This window comes from Pantherophis guttatus, chromosome 1 (assembly GCF_059756535.1).
Source record: "Pantherophis guttatus breed Tessera chromosome 1, ASM5975653v1, whole genome shotgun sequence".
Taxonomy (NCBI): domain Eukaryota; kingdom Metazoa; phylum Chordata; class Lepidosauria; order Squamata; family Colubridae; genus Pantherophis; species Pantherophis guttatus.
Window position 1 is genome coordinate 323,313,683 of NC_142063.1, and position 19,929 is coordinate 323,333,611.

At 47.7% G+C, this 19,929-nt stretch overlaps 1 protein-coding gene across 1 annotated transcript; it reads left to right on the forward strand.

Annotated features, from left to right (window-relative positions):
• The first annotated feature begins 3,738 nt into the window (after nucleotides 1-3,738).
• Nucleotides 3,739-19,223, forward strand: EMILIN1 (elastin microfibril interfacer 1). Its single transcript, XM_034421151.3, has 8 exons — nucleotides 3,739-4,403; nucleotides 8,443-8,568; nucleotides 9,750-9,943; nucleotides 12,572-14,581; nucleotides 15,094-15,192; nucleotides 15,760-15,777; nucleotides 16,278-16,412; nucleotides 16,845-19,223. The coding sequence occupies exons 1-8, from the start codon at nucleotides 4,225-4,227 to the stop codon at nucleotides 17,198-17,200; spliced, it is 3,117 nt and encodes a 1,038-aa protein (XP_034277042.2). The 5' UTR covers nucleotides 3,739-4,224; the 3' UTR covers nucleotides 17,201-19,223.
• The last annotated feature ends 706 nt before the right edge of the window (nucleotides 19,224-19,929 follow it).

The window sequence follows — 19,929 nt, forward strand, 5'->3', positions numbered from 1 at the left end:
TGATATGAGGGTCTTACAAGGGACATAGTTGGGAGGAGAGGCCTCACACAGTTCCATTCTTGGCTTCAATACAGGAAGATTTGGTGGGAAGGAGAGGTCCTTGATTAATGGAATCATGGGGAGGTTAGACCAGAGGTGGGTTTCAGCAGTTCTGAAACCAGTTCTGGCGAACCGGTAGAGGAAATTTTGAGTAGTTCGGAGAACCGGTAGTAAAAATTCTGACTGGCCCCGCCACCATCTATTCTCTGCCTCCCAAGTCCCAGCTGATCAGGAGGAAATGGGGATTTTGCAGTATTCTTCCCCTGCCACGCCCACCAAGCCATGCCCACCAAGCCACACCCACAGAACCGGTAGTAAAAAAATTTGAAACCCACCATTGGGTTAGACCAAGCCTTTATCTGAGGGCCAAGATCATTGCACAGTCTTGGATGGCAAGGGCCAAGGCTTGTGCTTGATGGCAGTTTTCAGTGTTTAGCATTGAAATTATCCACTGAACATAGAAAGGTTGTGCAACCTCTATTTCTTCTTCCTCTGAGATAAGGGCAATTCTCATATGCCACTAAATGCACGTTAAACAGAAAAGTATACTTCGTGAGCATAGGAACACACCAGGATGGGAAAGCAAAATTCACTGAATTTCTGCCCAATGTACTGATGCAGTAGATGTGTGTTCTTAGGTCAGAGAGCTTCTCATTCTGAATCTACTACCAGATGTAAATCTCTCCCTCCCCCAGGGCACCCATCACTCATGCACAATGCTTTGATTATATAGGAAGGGGGGGGAGTTGTAATGAAATCCACAAGCCTGACTCTTGCTTGACTCCTCCTAATTTAGCCAAATCATGCTAAGAAAACAGGAGTTAAGGGGCCCATTGCAAAAAATAGGGGTACTGGATTTCCTGCCCCCTCACTCCCAAATATCATCTGTAATTTGAGCTCTGTTCCATGCAAAAGGATCTGACGGGAGATTGTTTCCTCTCACTCTGGGCCAAATATTTTGCCCCATGATAAAAAGTCATATTCACATCCCTTAGCAATTTCCAGCTGGAAGTTGCACCATGTGTTGTGTGTTGCATATTTCTAGCTTGCGTGTCTTGTTCCTCTCTTCCCCCTCCTGAAGGCAGAAGTGAGGGACCACTTTTTCCCCCCTGATGGTAGTTTGCTTTCCTCACACTGATTTCTTTTGCAGAGAGAAAGGCCAGCCAGCACCAGACACTAACTCAGCATAGGGACGAACAAAACAACAGGAAAGGGGAGGCAGGTATTAGTCTCTGCAGAGAAGAAGAACAGGAAAGCTTACCTGTTGTCTGTGGGTCTCAAGGGTCTTTGGGGGAAAATTGGACTGTACTCAGGGGTGGGCTGCTGGGGGTTCGCAGGGGTTCGGGAGAACTTCTAGCTAAGATTCTGTGAAGTTCGGAGAACCCCTAAATCCCACTCCTGGCTGGCCCCACCCGCCCCTCCCCTCCCAGGAGTCCCCACGCGGCCTGTTTTGGATGCAGGTAAGTGCAGGGCACATGTGGAACAGCGGTGGGTTCTACTTACCTTTACTACTGGTTCGCAACGGGGCTGAGCGCGCTCACTTGCTTTGCATACGCGTGCACTCTTCTCTACATGCGCAGAAGTGTTTTTATGATGTCAGGGTCAGTGGGCGGAGCCTCCCACCGGTTTTACTACGGGTTCTATAGAACCGGTGCGAACTGGGGGCAACCCACCAAGTTCAGAAGGGCGTGGGGAAGCCGCTTTCGCCCTCCTGGAGGCTCAAGGAAAGCCTCCGGAGCGCAGGGAGGGCAAAAATGCCCCCCTGCTGTGGTGCAGGAGGCCGACATGGCCACGCCCACCATGGCCACGCCCACCCAGCAACTGGGCAGAGAACCCCTTGCTAAAATTTTTTAAGCCCACCCGACTGTACTACAGTACCTTGTAGGAAAATAGCCCTGCAGCTACACATCACACAGGTATGTACTGTGGCATAATACTATTTTCCTTACCCAAGTCTGTCTCAGCTCATACTTCTCATTCACATCTGTACAACATTGATACCCCTGATGCATGAACTGAATGCTCCAGACACTCTGTTCAGGTATGCAGAATGAACACATATAGATAAGGGGCAGCACAGACATACGTTTCATTACTCATCTGCACACACGTATATACAGTAAAGTCTCCTTCAAGCTGAGCTCAACTCCTGGGGACCTCCTGGCCATAGCAATACAGATTTTTGGCAATCACACAGGGATACTTCCCTGGTGCCTTTTTTCCAAGATTTTGTTTTAAATTCCAGCCCAGTCTCTATAGCCGTGAAATTTCCCGGTAGTCTCCCATCCAAATACTAATCAGCTACTTAGCTTTTTTTGAGATTAGCCAAGGTTGGCTAGGTGCTGCCACCTCACTGGATGTACTCATATGTAACATCTGAAGCAAGACAATTCTTCCTGGTCAACTGCCATTTTGGAAAATAGAAAGTTCCATGGTTTCCAATCGGAACTTTCTAGAAGCCCTACCCAGCATTTCCAGCTCTTGAGGATGAGGGATATTATAGTCCAGGCACATCTACAGATTCAGGAAGGTTGGGATAAGTGCTGCTGCTCTGAAATATCATACCATCTCCTTTTGCCAGTTCTACTGAGGTATAAGAACATAGCATTGAGACTGGCTTTCTGGAACTACTGTAGCCAGAACAGGAATTGTTATGCACATGGACTAGATGTCCTTCTAGAAGCTTGAAAAAAAACACACTTCTTCCTTCCAGAATGGTGTGTGTGTGTGTGTGTGTGAGAGAGAGAGAGAGAGAGATGTGGTCTAAGGTTTCCAGGACGGTCCTGGGAACAGCTACAAGTTGTTAGTAGAGAGATCAAATAATATGCATTTGCCCATGAAATCAGCCTTACTTGATGATATCTCACTCTGACATCTTCTGTTTTCCATATAAAGGGAATGGGGAATTCAGTTTCAAGTCCTTCTAAGGGAGATTCAACTTTGGTATCTGCTTTTTTTGTTTTGCTCAGGATTTTTAGCCCTGCCTGGAAGCCCTCAGGCATTTTGAGCCTTCTAAGCAAAAACTTCCTATATAACAGGAAAGTTAGAGGCTAAGGGCGTAGCGCCGTTAGGCCCAGATGGACTGAGGGAGACCCTTTGTGTAAAATCAGGCCTCTCCAATAGTTGCAGGCTCTACGTTTCATGGCAATCCTGTTTGGGACGTTGGAAAGAAATCCCAGTGTGGGATGGCTGGACTGTAGTCAAGGGGAGCAGGTGAGACTGGCCAGGGAAGAGCAGCAAGATTGAAGGACTACAGAAACGAGTCGGAGAATACCACCCCACTTCTCAGAAACAAAGCCTCCCCTGTCTCAGATCTGTTCCTTTCTCACACAGACATGCACACATCTCTTTGGGGACTAGCCAGACAGGCTGCTTGCTGGAAACTCTCCTGGCTAGTGACGTGGGAGAACTGGAGGGGCAGCAGACTCCAAGGCCCATGAATCGGACCCAGAGCTGAGATCATTTCCCCAGCTCTGGAGTGGGGTGGGATGGGGGAAAGTGTGGCATGTCGAAGCACAGGGTCCACGCATGGTGGGTACGTGGCCTCTTGCCCTATGGCAGGGACCTCACTCAGTAGCAGTGTTGTGCCGACTCCCTTGAGCTGGTCGGGCTTCATGCGCAACCCCTCTCGTTTTTCCCATTCCTGCACACTCTTCTCTCTTCCCCCCCCCCGTTCCCGTCCTGACTGTAACGAGAAGCAGATGTGAGCAAGCAGCCCAAACCCAGCACAGGAGGGAGGGGGTGGCCAAGCAGGAACTGAGGCTGCAGAAAATCCCCATTTCGAACGAGGCTGGCTGGTGGAGGGGATGTTCAGAGGGCCAAGGCCAACCCAGGGGTGAGGGAGCCAGCGGTTGGGCAGGGAGCAGGGAAGCCCAGGATAGGGAAGGCTTAAGTGTGGGGGGGAGCAGGGCGCTGGGGCTCAGAGCTGCCAGGCAGGAAGTTGGGGGGAGTGAGCAAGCCAGCTCTGGGAAGTTTGCAAAGCTGTCAGTGTGTGAGGAGTGAGCGGCTGCACAGAGCCCTCTCGGCCCACGTCGGTGCCTGCAGGCTGAGCGTCAGGGAGAGGGCCAGAAAGAAAGGAAGACTCCTGCTCTGCCATCATCACTGACCCTGCTGCCAAGGGCCTAGGGGCCCAGGCCATGTGCACCTGACCCGGGAGCCCAGGGAGAGAATCACCAAGAACTGGGAATGGCCAGCCCTGGGGCCACTGCATGGCTCTGCATTTGGTGGGGCCTCCTGGCCAGGGAGGTCTGGGGCATGAACTACCCTCCCAGGTACAATCTCTACACAGGAAACAACCTGCCTTTCACACAGCTCCAAGGGACAGCACAAGCAACCAATGGGGCCCGGGTGGCCAGTCGCCACAGGTAAGACAGCTGACTCTACAGACAATGGCAGATGCAGGGATGGGGCAAAATCAAGCCGTCCGGATACGGGTCCTTCAGAAAGAAACGGAAGGGCAAAGGGAAGAAAGTCAGACTTTCACAGGCATAATGCACTTCTGCATCTGAGCTTCTGGGAAGCTAGTTACTGCCACTGGCCTGAGGGGAAAGGCCCTGGAAAAGACAGCTTTTGTGTTCCTATGAGGTTTAAAGGATATGGAGGAGACCTAGGAGCTGGTTAGAAGAGGATGGAGGATTGAAACCCCCCCCCCCGCAAGAGAAGGGCCTTATTTGCATTGCATATTTAGATATGGCTGGCTGCCCATCTTAGCAGTGGCAAATCTACATTGCATGTGATTGCAGGTTTAAAAGTACCCATTGCTTATCCCACCATGGGGTTGGTGGGTGGGTGGGGCGGGGAGAAATTGGACTCACACTATGTCAGTTTTAAATTTTAAAACTGAATAGAGGCAAGCCATGAATAGCCTCATAATCTATTGCTATTTACTGTAATGGACTTTATGTGCTGTTATATTATATGTTGTTATGAATGATTGATTATACACTGGCTTGAAATCCCAAGAAAGATGCCTGACAGTGAACATGGAAAAGAGGTGGTGACAATGGTGTTTCCATAGCAACACACTTCAATCCCTGTCCATGTGCTTATCTTTCCCAACAGAAGGTGGAAAGAGGCTCTGGATGCAAATTAAGGGCTGAGGACTATCCCATGCCCAATTGGTCTAGCTACCCACCCCATCAGCTTCTTTTTTTGTTTGGGGGGGGGCATCTTTTCCCACAGATGCAGGGTAAGTGTAGGTGCTTGAGATGGAAAGTCCTGCTTGCTACCATAGATGTATTGTAAGCTGTTAATATTTATGAGAATAAGACTTGGGAATGGGTTGTCTTTATGGGGGAGAGGACTGTGCCTCAAGATGACCACAAAATATTTGTGGGATGTTGAGGAATTGAGATAAATGCTGAAGAATCATATAATGGAAACAGGAGACAGCGGTCCTTGGGGTGGGAGAAAGAAGTTGCTGCTTTCTCCAGTACTTCAGAGTTTTTCTTAAGCTAATTATGTGGGGTGGGGTGGGGTAGAGGGGGGAGGAATAGCAAGAGCAGTTGAGGTTTGAATGGATATTGCTTTTTAAAGGGGGAATTAGATTCCAGGGTAAATTTGCAGCTAGTTTGGGAAATAGGAGCAGCATTGTACGGAGGCAGAAAGAAAGGGGCTCCAGAAAATAATAACAAGAAATGGATCTTGGCAAGAGTTGTAGATTAGAGGAGAAAAGCAAAGTAATACAAGACTTGTTCATTGATACAATCACCCTTCACTTCCTCCTCCCATCTTAACTACTCCATAATTTGCCCAGAATAGGCCCTCACTTTTTCCTAGTTAGGCCTCTTCTCGTGGGCTGGCTTTGGAGGTCTGGAGAATATTTATTTGTTGTTAGATTTATAGGCAGTTCTTCAGCCACACATCTATTGCAGCTTATAACAACCAAGACTAAAATCATCCATTATGAAAACGTACTGAATCAGTGCACAAACATTACACAAAAATAGCAGCCAGACAGAAACAACATATTATCTCAGATCTCCAAAGGCTGTCAAAACCAATGAGTTTTGCCATCTGCTGGAAATTCCCAACAGAGTGGGGCCTTCTGGCGGCTCTCAGTGGAGGCACAAATGTTGAGCACCAGATAATGGGAAAAGGCTTATTTATACGTACTGAAGCCTGGTTTGAACTGCCCCTGTTCAAAATCTTGCCATAGTAATTATTGTGCAGGAAAAATTCTCAACGCAATGTTAAGAGGATCAATCCATTACCATTTCATATGAATTCCTTTCTCAAGTTGACCCTGGCATGCAGGAAATACCTAAACTTCCTCTGTGAGGATGGGGAATATGATAAGGTGAGCTGGGCAAATATTAACCAGTAGGAAAGTAACTTGTTAGTTCAGATTAATCTTTTCCAATAATGGAGAGAGGCATCCTTGCCTGGCCTTTGACCCGGCTCTTTTTTAGTAGAATATCTCTTCTCAGGTCACACTCCTCCTTGATTAAAGGCCATTAGGCCTTAAGGCTCTGTCCGAGCAAAGGTGAAAAGCATTCTTAAGGCAATTCACCTGCATCCAACGTGTACTGCAACTGGGGTGTTGGTGGCAAGGAAAGTAAACAAGCAGGGAGTTAGGATTCCTTCATTAAGTGCATAGCCAAGAGACAAAAGAAGAGGGAATTGCTCTGGTGCCATTTCCTCTGTTACTGAATATTTTGAGGGGTTCACTACTACGCTACAGTAGTGGGAGATTATACATTTTCTCTCACTAGGCCAGTGGGATTCCACAGATATGATCACCTTACAGTGTATCCGCCAGCCCATTGGGCACATGGCATCACTGCCTATCTAATCTGTCAGATTTTTATACTGCCATAATCATATGATTCTCAGTAGTTTAATCACAGAAAAGGACATTAGAAGCATTGTTCTAGTCAAACACCCTAGTCAATACAGGATCCCTTAAAGCCTCTCTGACTATCTCCCCTCTGCCGGAAGATCTCCACTGAAAAGACAACTCATTATTTTGTGCGACAGCCTGTTCCATTGGCTGATAACACATATAGTCAGGAAGTTTCTCCTAACATAAAGACTGAACTCCTTCCTTGTAATTTTAACCCATTGGTTCTGGTCTTGCCCTCTGGGGCAATGGAAAATAAATCTATTCTGTTTTCTTGTGACAGCTGTTCAGATAATTGAAGACCTCCGTCATTTCTCCCTTCAGTGTTTTGCTTTTTTCTGTCCAGATTCTTTTGTTGCTCATCATAGGGCTGAATGTTTATGAAGATTCTCAGTCATCCAGGTCATGGTTGTCTCAAAGGTGCTTTTTCAAAAGGCAACTGGACTTTCTTTTTCCTTGAAGACGCTTCACTTCTCATCCAAGAAGCTTCTTCAGTTCTGATTGAATCATGGACGATGGAAGGATTTATATTCTTTGCAGTTATCTGGTTGTTAGCATTCTTTCTGAGAGTCAATGAGGCCACTAGGAGCTCTATCTGTGCCCTCAAGGCCACTTGAGTGTTTCAAATGGATCCTCCATCATTGAGTCAGAACTGAAGATGCTTCTTGGATGAAAAGCCAAACGTCTTCAAGAAAAACAAAAGTCCAGTTGCCTTCTGAAAAAGTACCCTTGGGACATCATAGGGCTGGCTTTCAGATCCTTTACAGTTCCCAGCAGCCCTCATCTGAGCTTGCTCCAACGTGTCACTGTCTTTTTGAACTACCTCTCCAAATGGAGTCTGTGGAAAGGAACAATTACTTCCTACGATTTGAGTTCTACACTCATAGTAATGTAATGCAAGATAGCATTTGCCTTTTTAGCAGCTGGATCACATTGCTGGCTCAACATGGTCAATAGCAACAGACTCTTTTCAGATGTTCTATTTCAGAGCCAAGTCTCCCCCATCTTATATTGTCTTTGTATAGCCATGCCCCAGTTCTGTAGCTCAGCACCAAGTTTCTCCACTCAGTACCTTTTTTGGTCTTTATCAAAGTCTCTTTGTTAAAGCAACAATGAAGAGGAGTCTCTTAGTTTAGATTAACATTAAAGTGTGCCTAGGCACATCTGCCTCTGGCTTCTGCTTGAATCCCATGCTTTGTTTTGGGGGATTTATTTAAAACAAGCATTAAAATTTAAGGCCTCTCTCAAATCCTCATCCTCTCTCTAGAAGCTGAATCTTTGTGCCAAATATGTCAAAGCAACGTTGCTCTTTATCATTAGCAATGTGGAATAGGCAGGAGTTAGAAACCTGCTGCTCAGAGAATCTCCCTGAAAATGAAGCCATTTAGGTCCTGGCCTCAGACCTAAATTAGAGCATCTCTCGTACGTGGGAATCTGGAAGTGGGGTAGATTTTGGGGTTCGCTACCATTTGCTGTGCAAGTAGGCTGACTGCGTGGGCTGGAGTAGAACAAAATCATTCAGTAGTGGATCAACCCAACCTTCCTTTCTTGCACCATTGCAGGAATTGGTGTGCCTATGTGGTATCCCGGAAAGTGAGCTGTGTGGTGGAGGATGGAGTCGACACATATGTGAAACCAGATTATCAGCCATGTGTTTGGGGACAGCTCCAGTGTCCTCGTGTTGTCATGTGAGTGAGGGGCAAGCAGGGAAAAGGGAACACCTCAGTGGTGGGTTTCAAAAATTTTTACTACCAGTTCTGTGGGTGTGGCTTGGTGGGCGTGGCATGGCTTGGTGGGGCGTGGCTTGGTAGGCGTGGCAGGGGAAGGATACTGTAAAATCTCCATTCCCACCCCACTCCAGGGGAAGGTTACTGCAAAATCCCCATTTCCTCCCGATGAGTTGCGACTCAGGAGGCAAAGAATAGATGGGGGCGGGGCCAGTCAGAATTTTTACTACTGGTTCTCCAAACTACTCAAAATTCCCCCTACCAGTTCTCCAGAACTGGTCAAAACCTGCTGAAACCCACCTCTGGAACAGCTGTATAAGTCACAGTAGATCTCTTATAGTTCCCAGTCATTGCAGAACATGTAGAATTGGGTTTGGACTGAAAACACCAATAGGGCAAACAGAATGCATTTGTCCCCTACTCAATCGCATTGATCCCAGCTTCACTGGCAGGTTGGCTTGCTCGCTGGGTGGATTAAGAGGTCATGACCTTTCTGGGCAAATGGGGAAGAGAGGCTGGATGCCTGTGGCTGTTGCCTGGCGTGTGCCCAGTCCATTAGGGAAATGGCACCGATCCCAGCGCCAATAAAAGTTAATGGGCCGTGTACATGGAAGTGATCTGCTACCTCCTAGTGGTAATCGTTTGAATTGCCAACTTTTTACTTCCCAGTGTAGACTACATCTGAAGGATTTCTGGTGGTCTCCTACTTAAGCATTAAGTTTGACCCTGTTTAGTTTTTTTAAGATCAGTCATTGTCAAGCCTATTTGTCCAGGAAGAGAGACCAATGCTTGTTCAAACTAGAGGAGCTTTTAGCTTTTTCTGAGGAATATATGCAGCGAGTTCTGACTGTCCATGGGTGAAAAGAATGCTATAGAGCAGGGGTTTCCAACCTTGGCAACTTTAAGACTTGTGGACTTCAACTCCCAGAATTCCTCAGCCAGCAAAGCTACCAAGGTTACCAAGGTTGATAACCCCTGCTATAGAGAACCACCTCACCCTAAGAAGGGAAATACATAATGCTTACCAGCTGCCTGCCAAGAATATTATTACTTCTCCAAGCAAATAGCTAACCCCCAAAAGACCCCTGCCCCATTTCTTACTCCAGGCACAAATCCTCTTGGCTCTTTCTTCTACCTGACAGATACCGGAGTTTTGTGCGCCCACGCTATAAGGTGGCCTACAAGATGGTCTCAGACTTGGAGTGGCGATGCTGCTCTGGCTATTCAGGTGACGACTGTGCTGAAAGCGGGACGCTACTTACTACCAACCGACCACGACCTCAGCCTGGTCGACCCAACCTAGCTGGCTTTGGCAACCCCCTCAGTGGTGGAGAAGGTAAACTGAAAAGGTGTAAATAAAGTTTCCAGTTTGCTGTGGTGGTAGGATTGCTCTCTTTTTTTAAAAAAAATCTACATTCTTCCCCTTGTGTGGTAATTCCCACTCACCCCCTACAGTTTTCCTAGCATAAAAAGAAAAGCTCTGAGATGAGGAAGGCAGGGAGGCGAAGCATAGCTATGAATGCAGTGGTGAAATCCAAATTTTTTTACTACCGGTTATGTGGCGTGGCTTGGTGGGCGTGGCAGGGGAAGGATACTGCAAAATCTCCATTCCCACCCATCTCCAGGGGAAGGATACTGTAAAATCTCCATTCCTACTCCACGCCTGGGGGAAGGATATTGTAAAATCCCCATTCCCACCCCACTCCAGGGGAAGGATACTGCAAAATCCCCATTCCCTCTCTACTCTGGGGCCAGCCAGCAGTGGTATTTGCCAGTTCTCCAAACTACTCAAAATTTCTGCTACCGGTTCTCCAGAACCTGTCAGAACCTGCTGGATTTCACCCCTGTATGAATGTGATCAGCACATGCAAATGTATGCATATGGAGCACAAATCATAGCATTTTGCCAGCTTCCTAAGAGATTGACTCTTTAAAGATTGCCTTCTGAAAGATTGATGGTTGCTCTGGGTTTATTAACTTGGCAACCTTGCAGCACATCTTCACAGATTTTCACTTGGTTGGCTCCCAGCACCGGCAACTCCTCACTCTGGTTTCCCCTGCCACAAACCTCTTCCCAGATTTTCTCAGCCTAAACGTACATTAGCACGAATTTGATTCCTTGCATTGGGTATTTTCCCATGCTTCTGACCCCTGGGAGAATCTCCATTAAATTGTCAGAGGACATGAAGAGCAGTGGAGCTCTTCGATCTTTAATGGCTGAAGAGACGGCATTTTAGCAGGGCTCTTTTTCTCAACCTGTGACAAGATGCACCTGTCAAATCTCTTTCAAAAACTATTACAATCTACCCAGCATCTTTGCAGCTGCTCATTGTTGAAGGAGGCTGATGGGAAGATAAGTGCCAGATGTGGGGAGATTCAGTCTCTCACGAGATTATTCTAAAGAGGCTTAAGGAGATGATTTTAAAGAAGATTCAATAAATGCATGGAGAGAAGAGATACCCCTTAGGTTTTTTTTCTTATTCAAATGCAGTGCATTTTGGAAGACCAGCTTTTGGAGGCAAGTTATAGGGGAAACTATCATCAGCTTCCCATACTAGCCCATTGCTACTGGAAGAAATAGTGCTGAATGAGAGGGAGTTTGGGCCTAATCCAGCAAAACTTTGTATCCTGCAGTTACCCATTACTTGGCCATAGGCTGAAAAAAGCTATTCATTTTTTCTTTTCTTCAGATTAAGTTCCAGGAAGGAACTTTTTTTTCATTAGGGTACAGAATAACGTTATTCTAGAATAATTTAAAGTTATATGCTTTCCTGGCTAGTTAATAAAATGTATTGTTCTCATTGGTGATTACAATGAAAACATGCTGGTTGATGAATAGCCAATGACATCTGTTTCTCACTCATGCTGCCCGGAATCATGCTAAAATATTTCCATCTTAGAATTACTGATAAAAGCTGGTTTCGTTGCATTAATATAGTTCTCCAAAATTGGGGTGAGACTGGGGACAAAAATATCAACACCTCATGGTTCTATTTGGGGAAAAAAAGGGGGTTTACATGTTCTGCAAAGGACCAGTGTAACATGGTATCAAAGAGCATTGAGATGCCAATGAAAACTGCATGTAAGGAAAAGGCTTATGTGATTTGTGCAAGAATATTCCAAGAATCATTTTAAGCTTTGCTTAATGCAATTTTGGTTTCGGGAAAATGATCTAAGCATTTACTTAATTCACAGACCCTTCCAGCTATCTTTCCTAGTCTGGAGTCCTTGGCGCTCTCTGAGCTTGGTTAGTTGTTTGCAGATGATTCATTATTCAACTAGGTAACACCAGTGCAACGTGCAATGTGAGCTTGCTCCGTTTAGCAGACACAGCGAAACATCTGCAAGCAAAGAGCCGAGCACCAAGGATTCCACTGCTCAACCCTGAACTCCCATATATTCTTTTCTAATGGTTTTTCCCAATATAGGGCATCTCAAATAGAAGAGTTGGATTAAACTTCCACCATGGGCTTGATCAGTGGTGAAATCCAAATTTTTTTACTACCGGTTCTGTGGCCGTGGCTTGGTGGGCGTGGTATGGCTTGGTGGGCGTGGCAGGGAAAGGATACTGCAAAATCCCCATTCCCTCCCCACTCCTGGGGGAAGGATGTTGCAAAATCTCCATTCCTACCCCACTCCTGGGGGAAAGATGTTGCAAAATCTCCATTCCCACCCCACTCTGGGGCCAGCCAGAGGTGGTATTTGCTGGTTCTCCGAACTGCTCAAAATTTCCGCTACCGATTCTCCAGAACCTGTCAGAACCTGCTGGATTTCACCCCTGGGCTTGATCATTGGTGTTATGCATGCTGCCCTCCAAACAAGAAGAGAAGCAGGTTCGGGAGTGGGTGGGGCTGCCTTAAGAGTTAAAGGAAGCCACTCAGGTTTAAGCTCCCCGCTATTTTGTCAAGTCGATCAAATTCAAGGCCAAAGCGCCCTGATGCACTTTTTCAATCTCTCCATTTAGGACACAGGGACTCGGCGAAAGTCCAACAGCTGGAAGAAAAAGTGCAGAGCCTGACCAAGCAACTGCACGACTTGCAGTCTACCGTGCAGGCCAATAACGCCAAGCTGACCGAAGATGTGCGCCGGGCAGCGGAGAACGGCAAACAGCAGCCAGCAGACGCCGCCGCCGCCGCCGCCCACCCGGAGATGAAGGAGACCCTCAACGAGATCCAGCGCCACTTGCAGCGCCTCGACAACCGCATCGCCAACCACGAGAACGGGCGAGGCGCGGGCGGCGGCGGCGGCGGCGGCGGGACGGACGTCCGAGGCGAGGTCCTGCGGGAAGTGGAGCGGCGCTTGCAGGACTCCTGCGCCTCCTGCCTAACCGGCGCGGAGGAGCTGAAGCGGCAGCAAGGCGAGGACCGCGACCGGCTGCGAGCTCTGGAGAAGTTGGTCTCCTCCCTGGACCAGCGGAGCCGCGAAGCCGCGACCTCCATCCAGCAGCACGTGAACCGCCTGGCCGAGCAGCTGCCCAAAGCGTGCTGCCCTCAGCTGGAGGGCCGGGTGGGCGAGCTGGAGCGCGGCTTGGAAACCGTCTCCGATTCGGTAGCCGCCCTGGACGAGCACCACGTGGGAGGCCGGCCTCAGCCCTCGGCCCAGCCGCAGCCGCCCTGGAGCGTCGACAGGCGGATGACCGAGGTGGAGAGCCGCGTCAACACCACGCAGCGCGGCATCTTGGAGCACTTGGAGGACGTGCAGGTCATGCTGCACGGAGCGGGCGATCGGCTCGGCCGAGCCGAGAGGCAGCTGGACTTCTTGTTCTCCCGGCTGAACGACTTCCAGAGCCACGTGGGCCGAGCTCTGGCCAATCTGTCGCGGGACGTCGGCGGCCTGAAGGACGGTAGCATGCAGCAGCAGGGGGCGCTGGAGCGGGTCCGCGCCTCCGTTCACGCCTGCACCCAGATCTGCACCGAACCGGGCAACCAGGACTCGCAGATCAGCAGCATCTTAAGCGACCTGGAACGGCGCGTGCTGGACAACGAGGGCCAACTGCGCTTGCTGGGCTCCAGCCTCCACCAGCTCGACGTGTCCGGGAAATTGCGCAACTTGCAAGGCTTGGTGGGAGCGAACAGCGAAGCCCTTGGCAAGCTGGCCGGAGAGATTGGCGAGCTGGAGAACCGGATGGTCATTTCCGTGAGTGCGGGGCCTCCGGATTTGATACGTTATTCCAATCGCACCAATAAGCGCTTGGAGAAATTGGAGCAAGGGGTCGAGAGGTTGGAACACCATCCCTGCACTCAGAGCTGCTCCCAGCTACGGGGAGAAATGGTGCAGCTCAGGGAGCAGGTGGAAACCTGTCAAACAGCCTGCCGGCCAATGGGGAAAAAGCCAGAACTGGGTACCGAGCAAGGGGAGACTTCCAAACCCCTGGATGGCTTCAGCGTGATCGGCGGCAGCTCTAGCATCCACCTTCAGTCTTTGCAGGGAGAGCTCTCCGAGGTGATCTTGGGCTTCAGCTCGCTCAATGAGACCCTGGCTGGGCTGCAGGCCACAGTGGAAAAGCATGAAACGGACATCCATGAATTGGGCACGACCAAGGATCGCATCATCACAGAGATCAACCGGGTGCAGCAGGAGGTGACGGAGCACGTGGGCGAGAGCGATGTGCGCTTCCAGGACCTGGGTCATGAGGTTCAACGGTTCAGCGGTACCCTACAAGTGGAGGCATCAGACTGTCGGAGGGCCTCTGGGGGTCTGGCCGAGCGACTGACTAAGCTGGAAGGCACCTGTGAACGGCTAGACCATGTCTCGGGGAGCTTGCGCAAGATTAAGGAAGGGCTGGACAAGCACATCTCGGCTTTGTGGGGCTGCGTTCATGAAGTGAATGGGACTCTGCGCAGCCACGGAGCCTTGTTAGAGAAGATCCATGGCAGCCAGTTGGGCACCATCCACCGCCACCTCAGTACTCTCAATGGCTCCCTTCATACCCTCAAGGGTCAGCTGCATGACCTCACACTGCAGGACTTCACAGGTACTTTTAGCAGCTCTGATGGGGAGGAGGAGGAGGAGGGTTTCATCTGAGGTAGGAATCAAGGCCTTGGTGTAGTACAGGGTAGTCTTTGATTGACGACCACAATTGAGCCCAACATTTCTTTCGCTAAGTGAGACATTTGTTAAGTGAGTTTTGCCCCATTTTATGACTTTTCTTGCCACAGTTGTTATGTGGATCACTGCAGCTGTTAAGTTAGTTATATGGGTTGTTAAGTGAATCTGGTTTCCCCATTGATTTTGCTTGTCAGAAGGTTGCAGAAGGATACCCCCTGGCACTGAGACCGTCATAAATATGAGTTAGTTGCCAAGCATCTGAATTTTGATCACGTGACTATGCGGATACTGCAATGGTTGTAAATGTGAAAAACAGTCATTAGTCATTTTTTTCATGAATGAACTGTTGTAAATTGAGGACTACCTGTATATCCTGACCATCTTCCCCTTTCTTATGAGGTACTATCTAGAATGACTGTCCTTTGTTCTAATTTTCAGGCCCTCCAGGTCTTCCAGGCCCCATGGGAAAACAGGGCCCTCCAGGTCTGATGGGACCTCCTGGCAAGGATGGAAAGACTGGCATAGAGGGACCTCCAGGTGAGAAACTAAGTTCAATTACTCTTGGTGGTGTAGCCTGTACCTTTAATAATACAATGCTCCCAAGAAGATCAGTTTTACTGCTTAGTAAATGCTGTATCTCTTCAAACTCTCTCATTCCCTTTCATTCCATAGTCATCCTTGCCAAATATGTTAGTGATAAGAGTTTTAGGGTTTCCCAATTAATGATTTTTCAGACAGAAGAAAAACAGCTGCAACAGTTCTAGTTCTTGGATTAAGCAGATGTTCTTACAAGGAAATTGAGTTTGGAGATTTTTTTTATAATGGCTAAGGCTTAAAAAACAAGGAAGGTCTAGATTAGGACGATAATGGGAAGAATCATACCAGAATACTCTTGTGGGTGTGCAGTGTGCGGAAGTGGCAGTTGCCAAACCTTCAACTATGAACTTAACTAGACATCGCTAAATGTAGTCTTGATGCATCTAAGGGCAAATTCTCTCCTTATTTGACCTGCAATTGTATAGTAAGTAGGAAGACAAAGCAGTAAGAAGTGCAAGGTATGGCCATACCTGTGTTTATGTGACTCCTTTTTTTTTTCTTTTGCAGGTTTCCCTGGAAAACAAGGTAATAAAGAGTAGATAGCGAGATGTGGAAGAGAAGTAATTTCTATTCTTGGAGGAAATTGAAGGCTTAAACCTAGGCAATTGGAACTACTAAGTCCTGTGTTCTATCTAGTTTAGAACTGGTAGCAAAAGTGCTCTAAAGTCTGTAGTAGAAAAGGGGTTTAGTGTTAAACTTGGTTGGTAGTGGAATGGCTTGTATGCTTTACTACTGCACTATGATAAATGGAAGTCTCCTTTTCAGACAGTTTATTTCATCTCCCCTGTTTCTGTAATGTTATGGGGTAGGGATAGAGTAATGGAGGAAAACAGAGGATAATATTTACAGGCTGCTGCTTGGATTATAGACACTAGGTGAGATCACAGTTTTGATTGCCATGTTTTCCATAAATGGACCAATGTGATTACTGGTAAATTGAAAATCTGGTAGATTGGATAGGGTAGGGGGAGAAAGCAAGCAAGTGGTAGACGGTGATTCTTTCTCCTCCTAATTCTCTTGCACAGGACCACCAGGTCCACCTGGAAGAATGCCCAAAGTCTCCTTCTCAGCAGCTCTGACAAACTGGCATTTCAATACTGGAACCGTCATCTTTGACAAGGAGCTGGTGAACGATGGCAATTTCTATGACCCAAAAACAGGTCAGTGAATGTAAGGTGAAAAGAATGTATGGGATGGGATGGTTGTCATAATAGCATGAAGGAGTCTGCAGCTGGGTCAGACCACTCGTTTAGCATCTGATTTCCCATGGAAGGATAATAACCTACCAGATACTTTAGGATGAACCTGAATGCTGCAATCGTTTTTTTCACTACGGTGCCCTAGCCACTAAAATTCAGCATGCCATCTCCACTACTTGAAGTTGCATATTGCCATTTTGACTATGACCCACTGATAACAATACATTTCTTCTTCGGGCTCTTTTTTCTGCCAGATCATCCCCTAGCCATCTCTGAAATTAAGACTTTGTCTCCAGCTCTTAATGTATACTCTATAATTAAATAGGATTTAAGGATTAAAGGCAAAATCTCTTTCTTTGCTCAATGGTTCTTCTGTGCTTTTTCTCCCGTCAGGAACTTTCACAGCTCCTGTTTCTGGCCGCTATCTGGTCAGCGCGATTTTGACCGGGCACAGAGGTGAGAAGATTGAGGCAGTGCTCTCGCTTTCCAACAAGGCCATTGCCCGCAGCGACTCAGCTGGATATCAGCCTGAAGGACTGGAGAACAAACCAGTGGCTGAGAGCCAACCAAGTGCTGGTGCTTTGGCAGTCTTCACTCTCATTGTCCCAATGGAGATCGATGATACTCTCTGTGTGGACCTCGTGTCTGGCCAGCTAGCCCACTCTCCAGATGAGCCACTGACAGTTTTCAGTGCCGCCTTGCTTTATGAAGAAAAATTGGGGGTCCATATGGTTCCTCAATGGGGGTAGGAGCATCTCAAAGCAGTCCACAGCCCAGCAGGAAAAAAAGATACCAAGGAACCCCAAATTTGCACCCCAATAACGCCTCCGTTCTTCCCTTCTGGGCTGGTGTCACCCAGTGACAACTAGGATGGCCGAGGTATAGTGAGTGATTAAGGTATTGGACTAGGACTAGGAAGAAGCAGGGCCAAGCCTTCTCTTAGCCATGGAAATTCACGGGGTGACTTTGGGCCATTTACTTTCTTTCGGGCCAACCTACCTCACAGGGTTGCTTTTGTAGGGATAAAACAACAGGAGTTCCCCATGGAAGCTGCCTTGAACCTTGGTGGAAAGGCAAGGTATAAATCTAATAAATAAATTGGCAGCTTTTGCCACCCCAGAGTTGAAGCTGTCAGCTGAGTTCCTGAGGACTTAAGTAGCGTCAAGCAAACTTTTTGCCAGCACTTCCTTTTTCCCTCCTAAAGCATGAACCATGGGGAGAACCTGCCTCTCTAAAGCCCTGTAAGCTACTCTTAAGTGTACTCTTAAATACTACTAAGTGTATTAATACCCTCTGCATTGTCTAGGGCCCAGGATTTGAAAAAAGCCAGAAAGTGCAGCTGCCTAGACCAAGAGAACACATTGTCTAGGACAGTGATGGCAAACCTATGACATGCATGTCAAAGCTGACACATCACAACATTTTGAGTAACACAGCAGAGTTTATGCCAACACTCAACAACTATTCTCAAAAGCATGCCCCGTTCTGCAATTTTCAGAGACTGTGGAGGCCAGGCAAGACTGAAGTGTGCTTTCATACAGCCTCTGGACCCTCCAGAAGTCAAGCAAGAGGGTCACACTCTTCTTACACAGCCTCCTAAGCCTCTGAAAATCATGCAAGAACAGGTTGTGTTTTTGTGCAGTTTCTGAATGCTTTAAAAGCCATGGAAGAGCATTCTCCAAAGTCGTTTTAAAGCAGAGGTTGGTTTCAAAAGGTTCTGACCAGTTCTGGAGAACCGGTAGTGGAAATTTTGAGTAGTTTGGAGAACCGGTAGTAAAAATTCTGACTGGCCCTGCCCCCATCTATTCTCTGCCTCCCGAGTCCCAGCGGATCGGGAGGAAATGGGGATTTTGCAGTATCCTTCCCCTGCCACACCCACCAAGCCATGCCCACCAAGCCACACCCACAGAAACCGGTAGTAAAAAAATTTGAAACCCACCACTGCTTTAAAGCCTCATTTGACTGAAGGAAAGTCAGGTAGGCTGCAAGAGCCTGTTAACAGAAGGAGAACATCCTTTAAAGGTAAGTGGCACATAGCAGATCCTGGGGAATGTTGGGCCACGGGGGCAATTCTGCCATAGCCTGAAGCTCTTGTGCCTTGGGAACTGTGCAAGGTAGTCTATATTAGCAGCAGTGGTGGTACTAGGGATAAATTTGAGGCCTGGGCTAATGTTCAGAGTGGCTTAGATGGGAGTAAGGAATTATTTCTGTGTGTGTGTGTGTGAGAGAGAGAGAGAGAGAGAGAGAGAGAGAGGTCAGTAGAGTCAAGTTAGGTATTTTCTGAAGTTTTGACATGTCGAGCCAAAAGGTTCGCCATCACTGGTCTAGTAACTAGCCCTTCCTTACCTGCCGTGGAATGGAGGGAAGAATCCTTTTTGTTATTTATCTGTGTCTGTCATTCCCCAGAGAAAATGCCCACTGCTCCTCTCTTCTTGCCTTACCAACCGACTCCCTGCTTTGCCCATATTTTCTCACAACCTGAGTTGTCTCATCTAATCATGTCCGCTGCCAACCTGTCAAAACCCAGGCTACCTACTAGCTGTAGATTTAAGAGCCCTGGATTTCCAAGCCATGAAGCCACTAATTTCTACAATAAGCGAGGATGAAAAGCTCTTTTGCAGCCATTTTGGCAGAGTTATAAGCAGAGGAAGGTGGTAAATGAATGGAAGAACTCCCACCTCTCTCTGTTTCATCCCTTATGTATATGCTGTATAATGGCTAAACTCAGCTAATGATATAATTATTGAATAAAGTTTTTTTTTTTTAAAAAAAGATGCACCTTTCTTTTCATTTGTGTGGTGTGTGGCAAATTCAATCATGTAAGAAAGTTAGGAGGAGGAAGATTATTGTTCATTCTTCCCCTGGGGTGGCATCTCCAGACAGACTGGAGGCAGAGGTGGTATTCAGCAGGTTCTGACCAGTTCTGGAGAACTGGTAGCGGAAATTTTGAGTAATTCGGAGAACCGGTAAATACCACCTTTGACTGGCCCCACCCCCATCTATTCTCTGCCTTCCGAATCCCAGCTGATCGGGAGGAAATGGGGATTTTGCAGTAACCTTCCCCTGGAGTGAGGAGGGAATGGATATTTTACAGTATCCTTCCCCTGGATTGGGGTGGGAATGGAGACAGTATCCTTCCCCTGGAGTGGGGTGGGAATGGAGATTTTACAGTATCCTTCCCCTACCATGCCCACCAAGCCATGCCCACCAAGCCATGCCATGCCCACCAAGCCACACCCACAGAACCGGTAGTAAAAAAAATTGAATCCCACCACTGACTCGAGGGAGGAATTAAGAGGGGGCTGAGCTTAGAGTCTTTGCACTGCAGAAAGCAGCATAGGCCTGACCTACCTCTGAATCCCTGAAGGCTTATCTGGCTTTGCCCAAGGGAATGTGGTCAATCTGGGGTGAGGTTTTTTTGTAACAGGTGACTTAACAGTAAAGCTACTGCTTGAGACAATTCACAAGTGGTTCTGGT

Excerpts from the sequence above, each read along its gene's own strand:
- EMILIN1 (XM_034421151.3), top strand. The coding sequence starts at position 4,225 with ATGGCCAGCCCTGGGGCCACTGCATGGCTCTGCATTTGGTGGGGCCTC. Across the intron at positions 8,569-9,749 it reads CAGTGTCCTCGTGTTGTCAT|ATACCGGAGTTTTGTGCGCC; the intron begins GTGAGTGAGGGG and ends TCTACCTGACAG. Across the intron at positions 9,944-12,571 it reads CCCCCTCAGTGGTGGAGAAG|GACACAGGGACTCGGCGAAA; the intron begins GTAAACTGAAAA and ends CTCTCCATTTAG.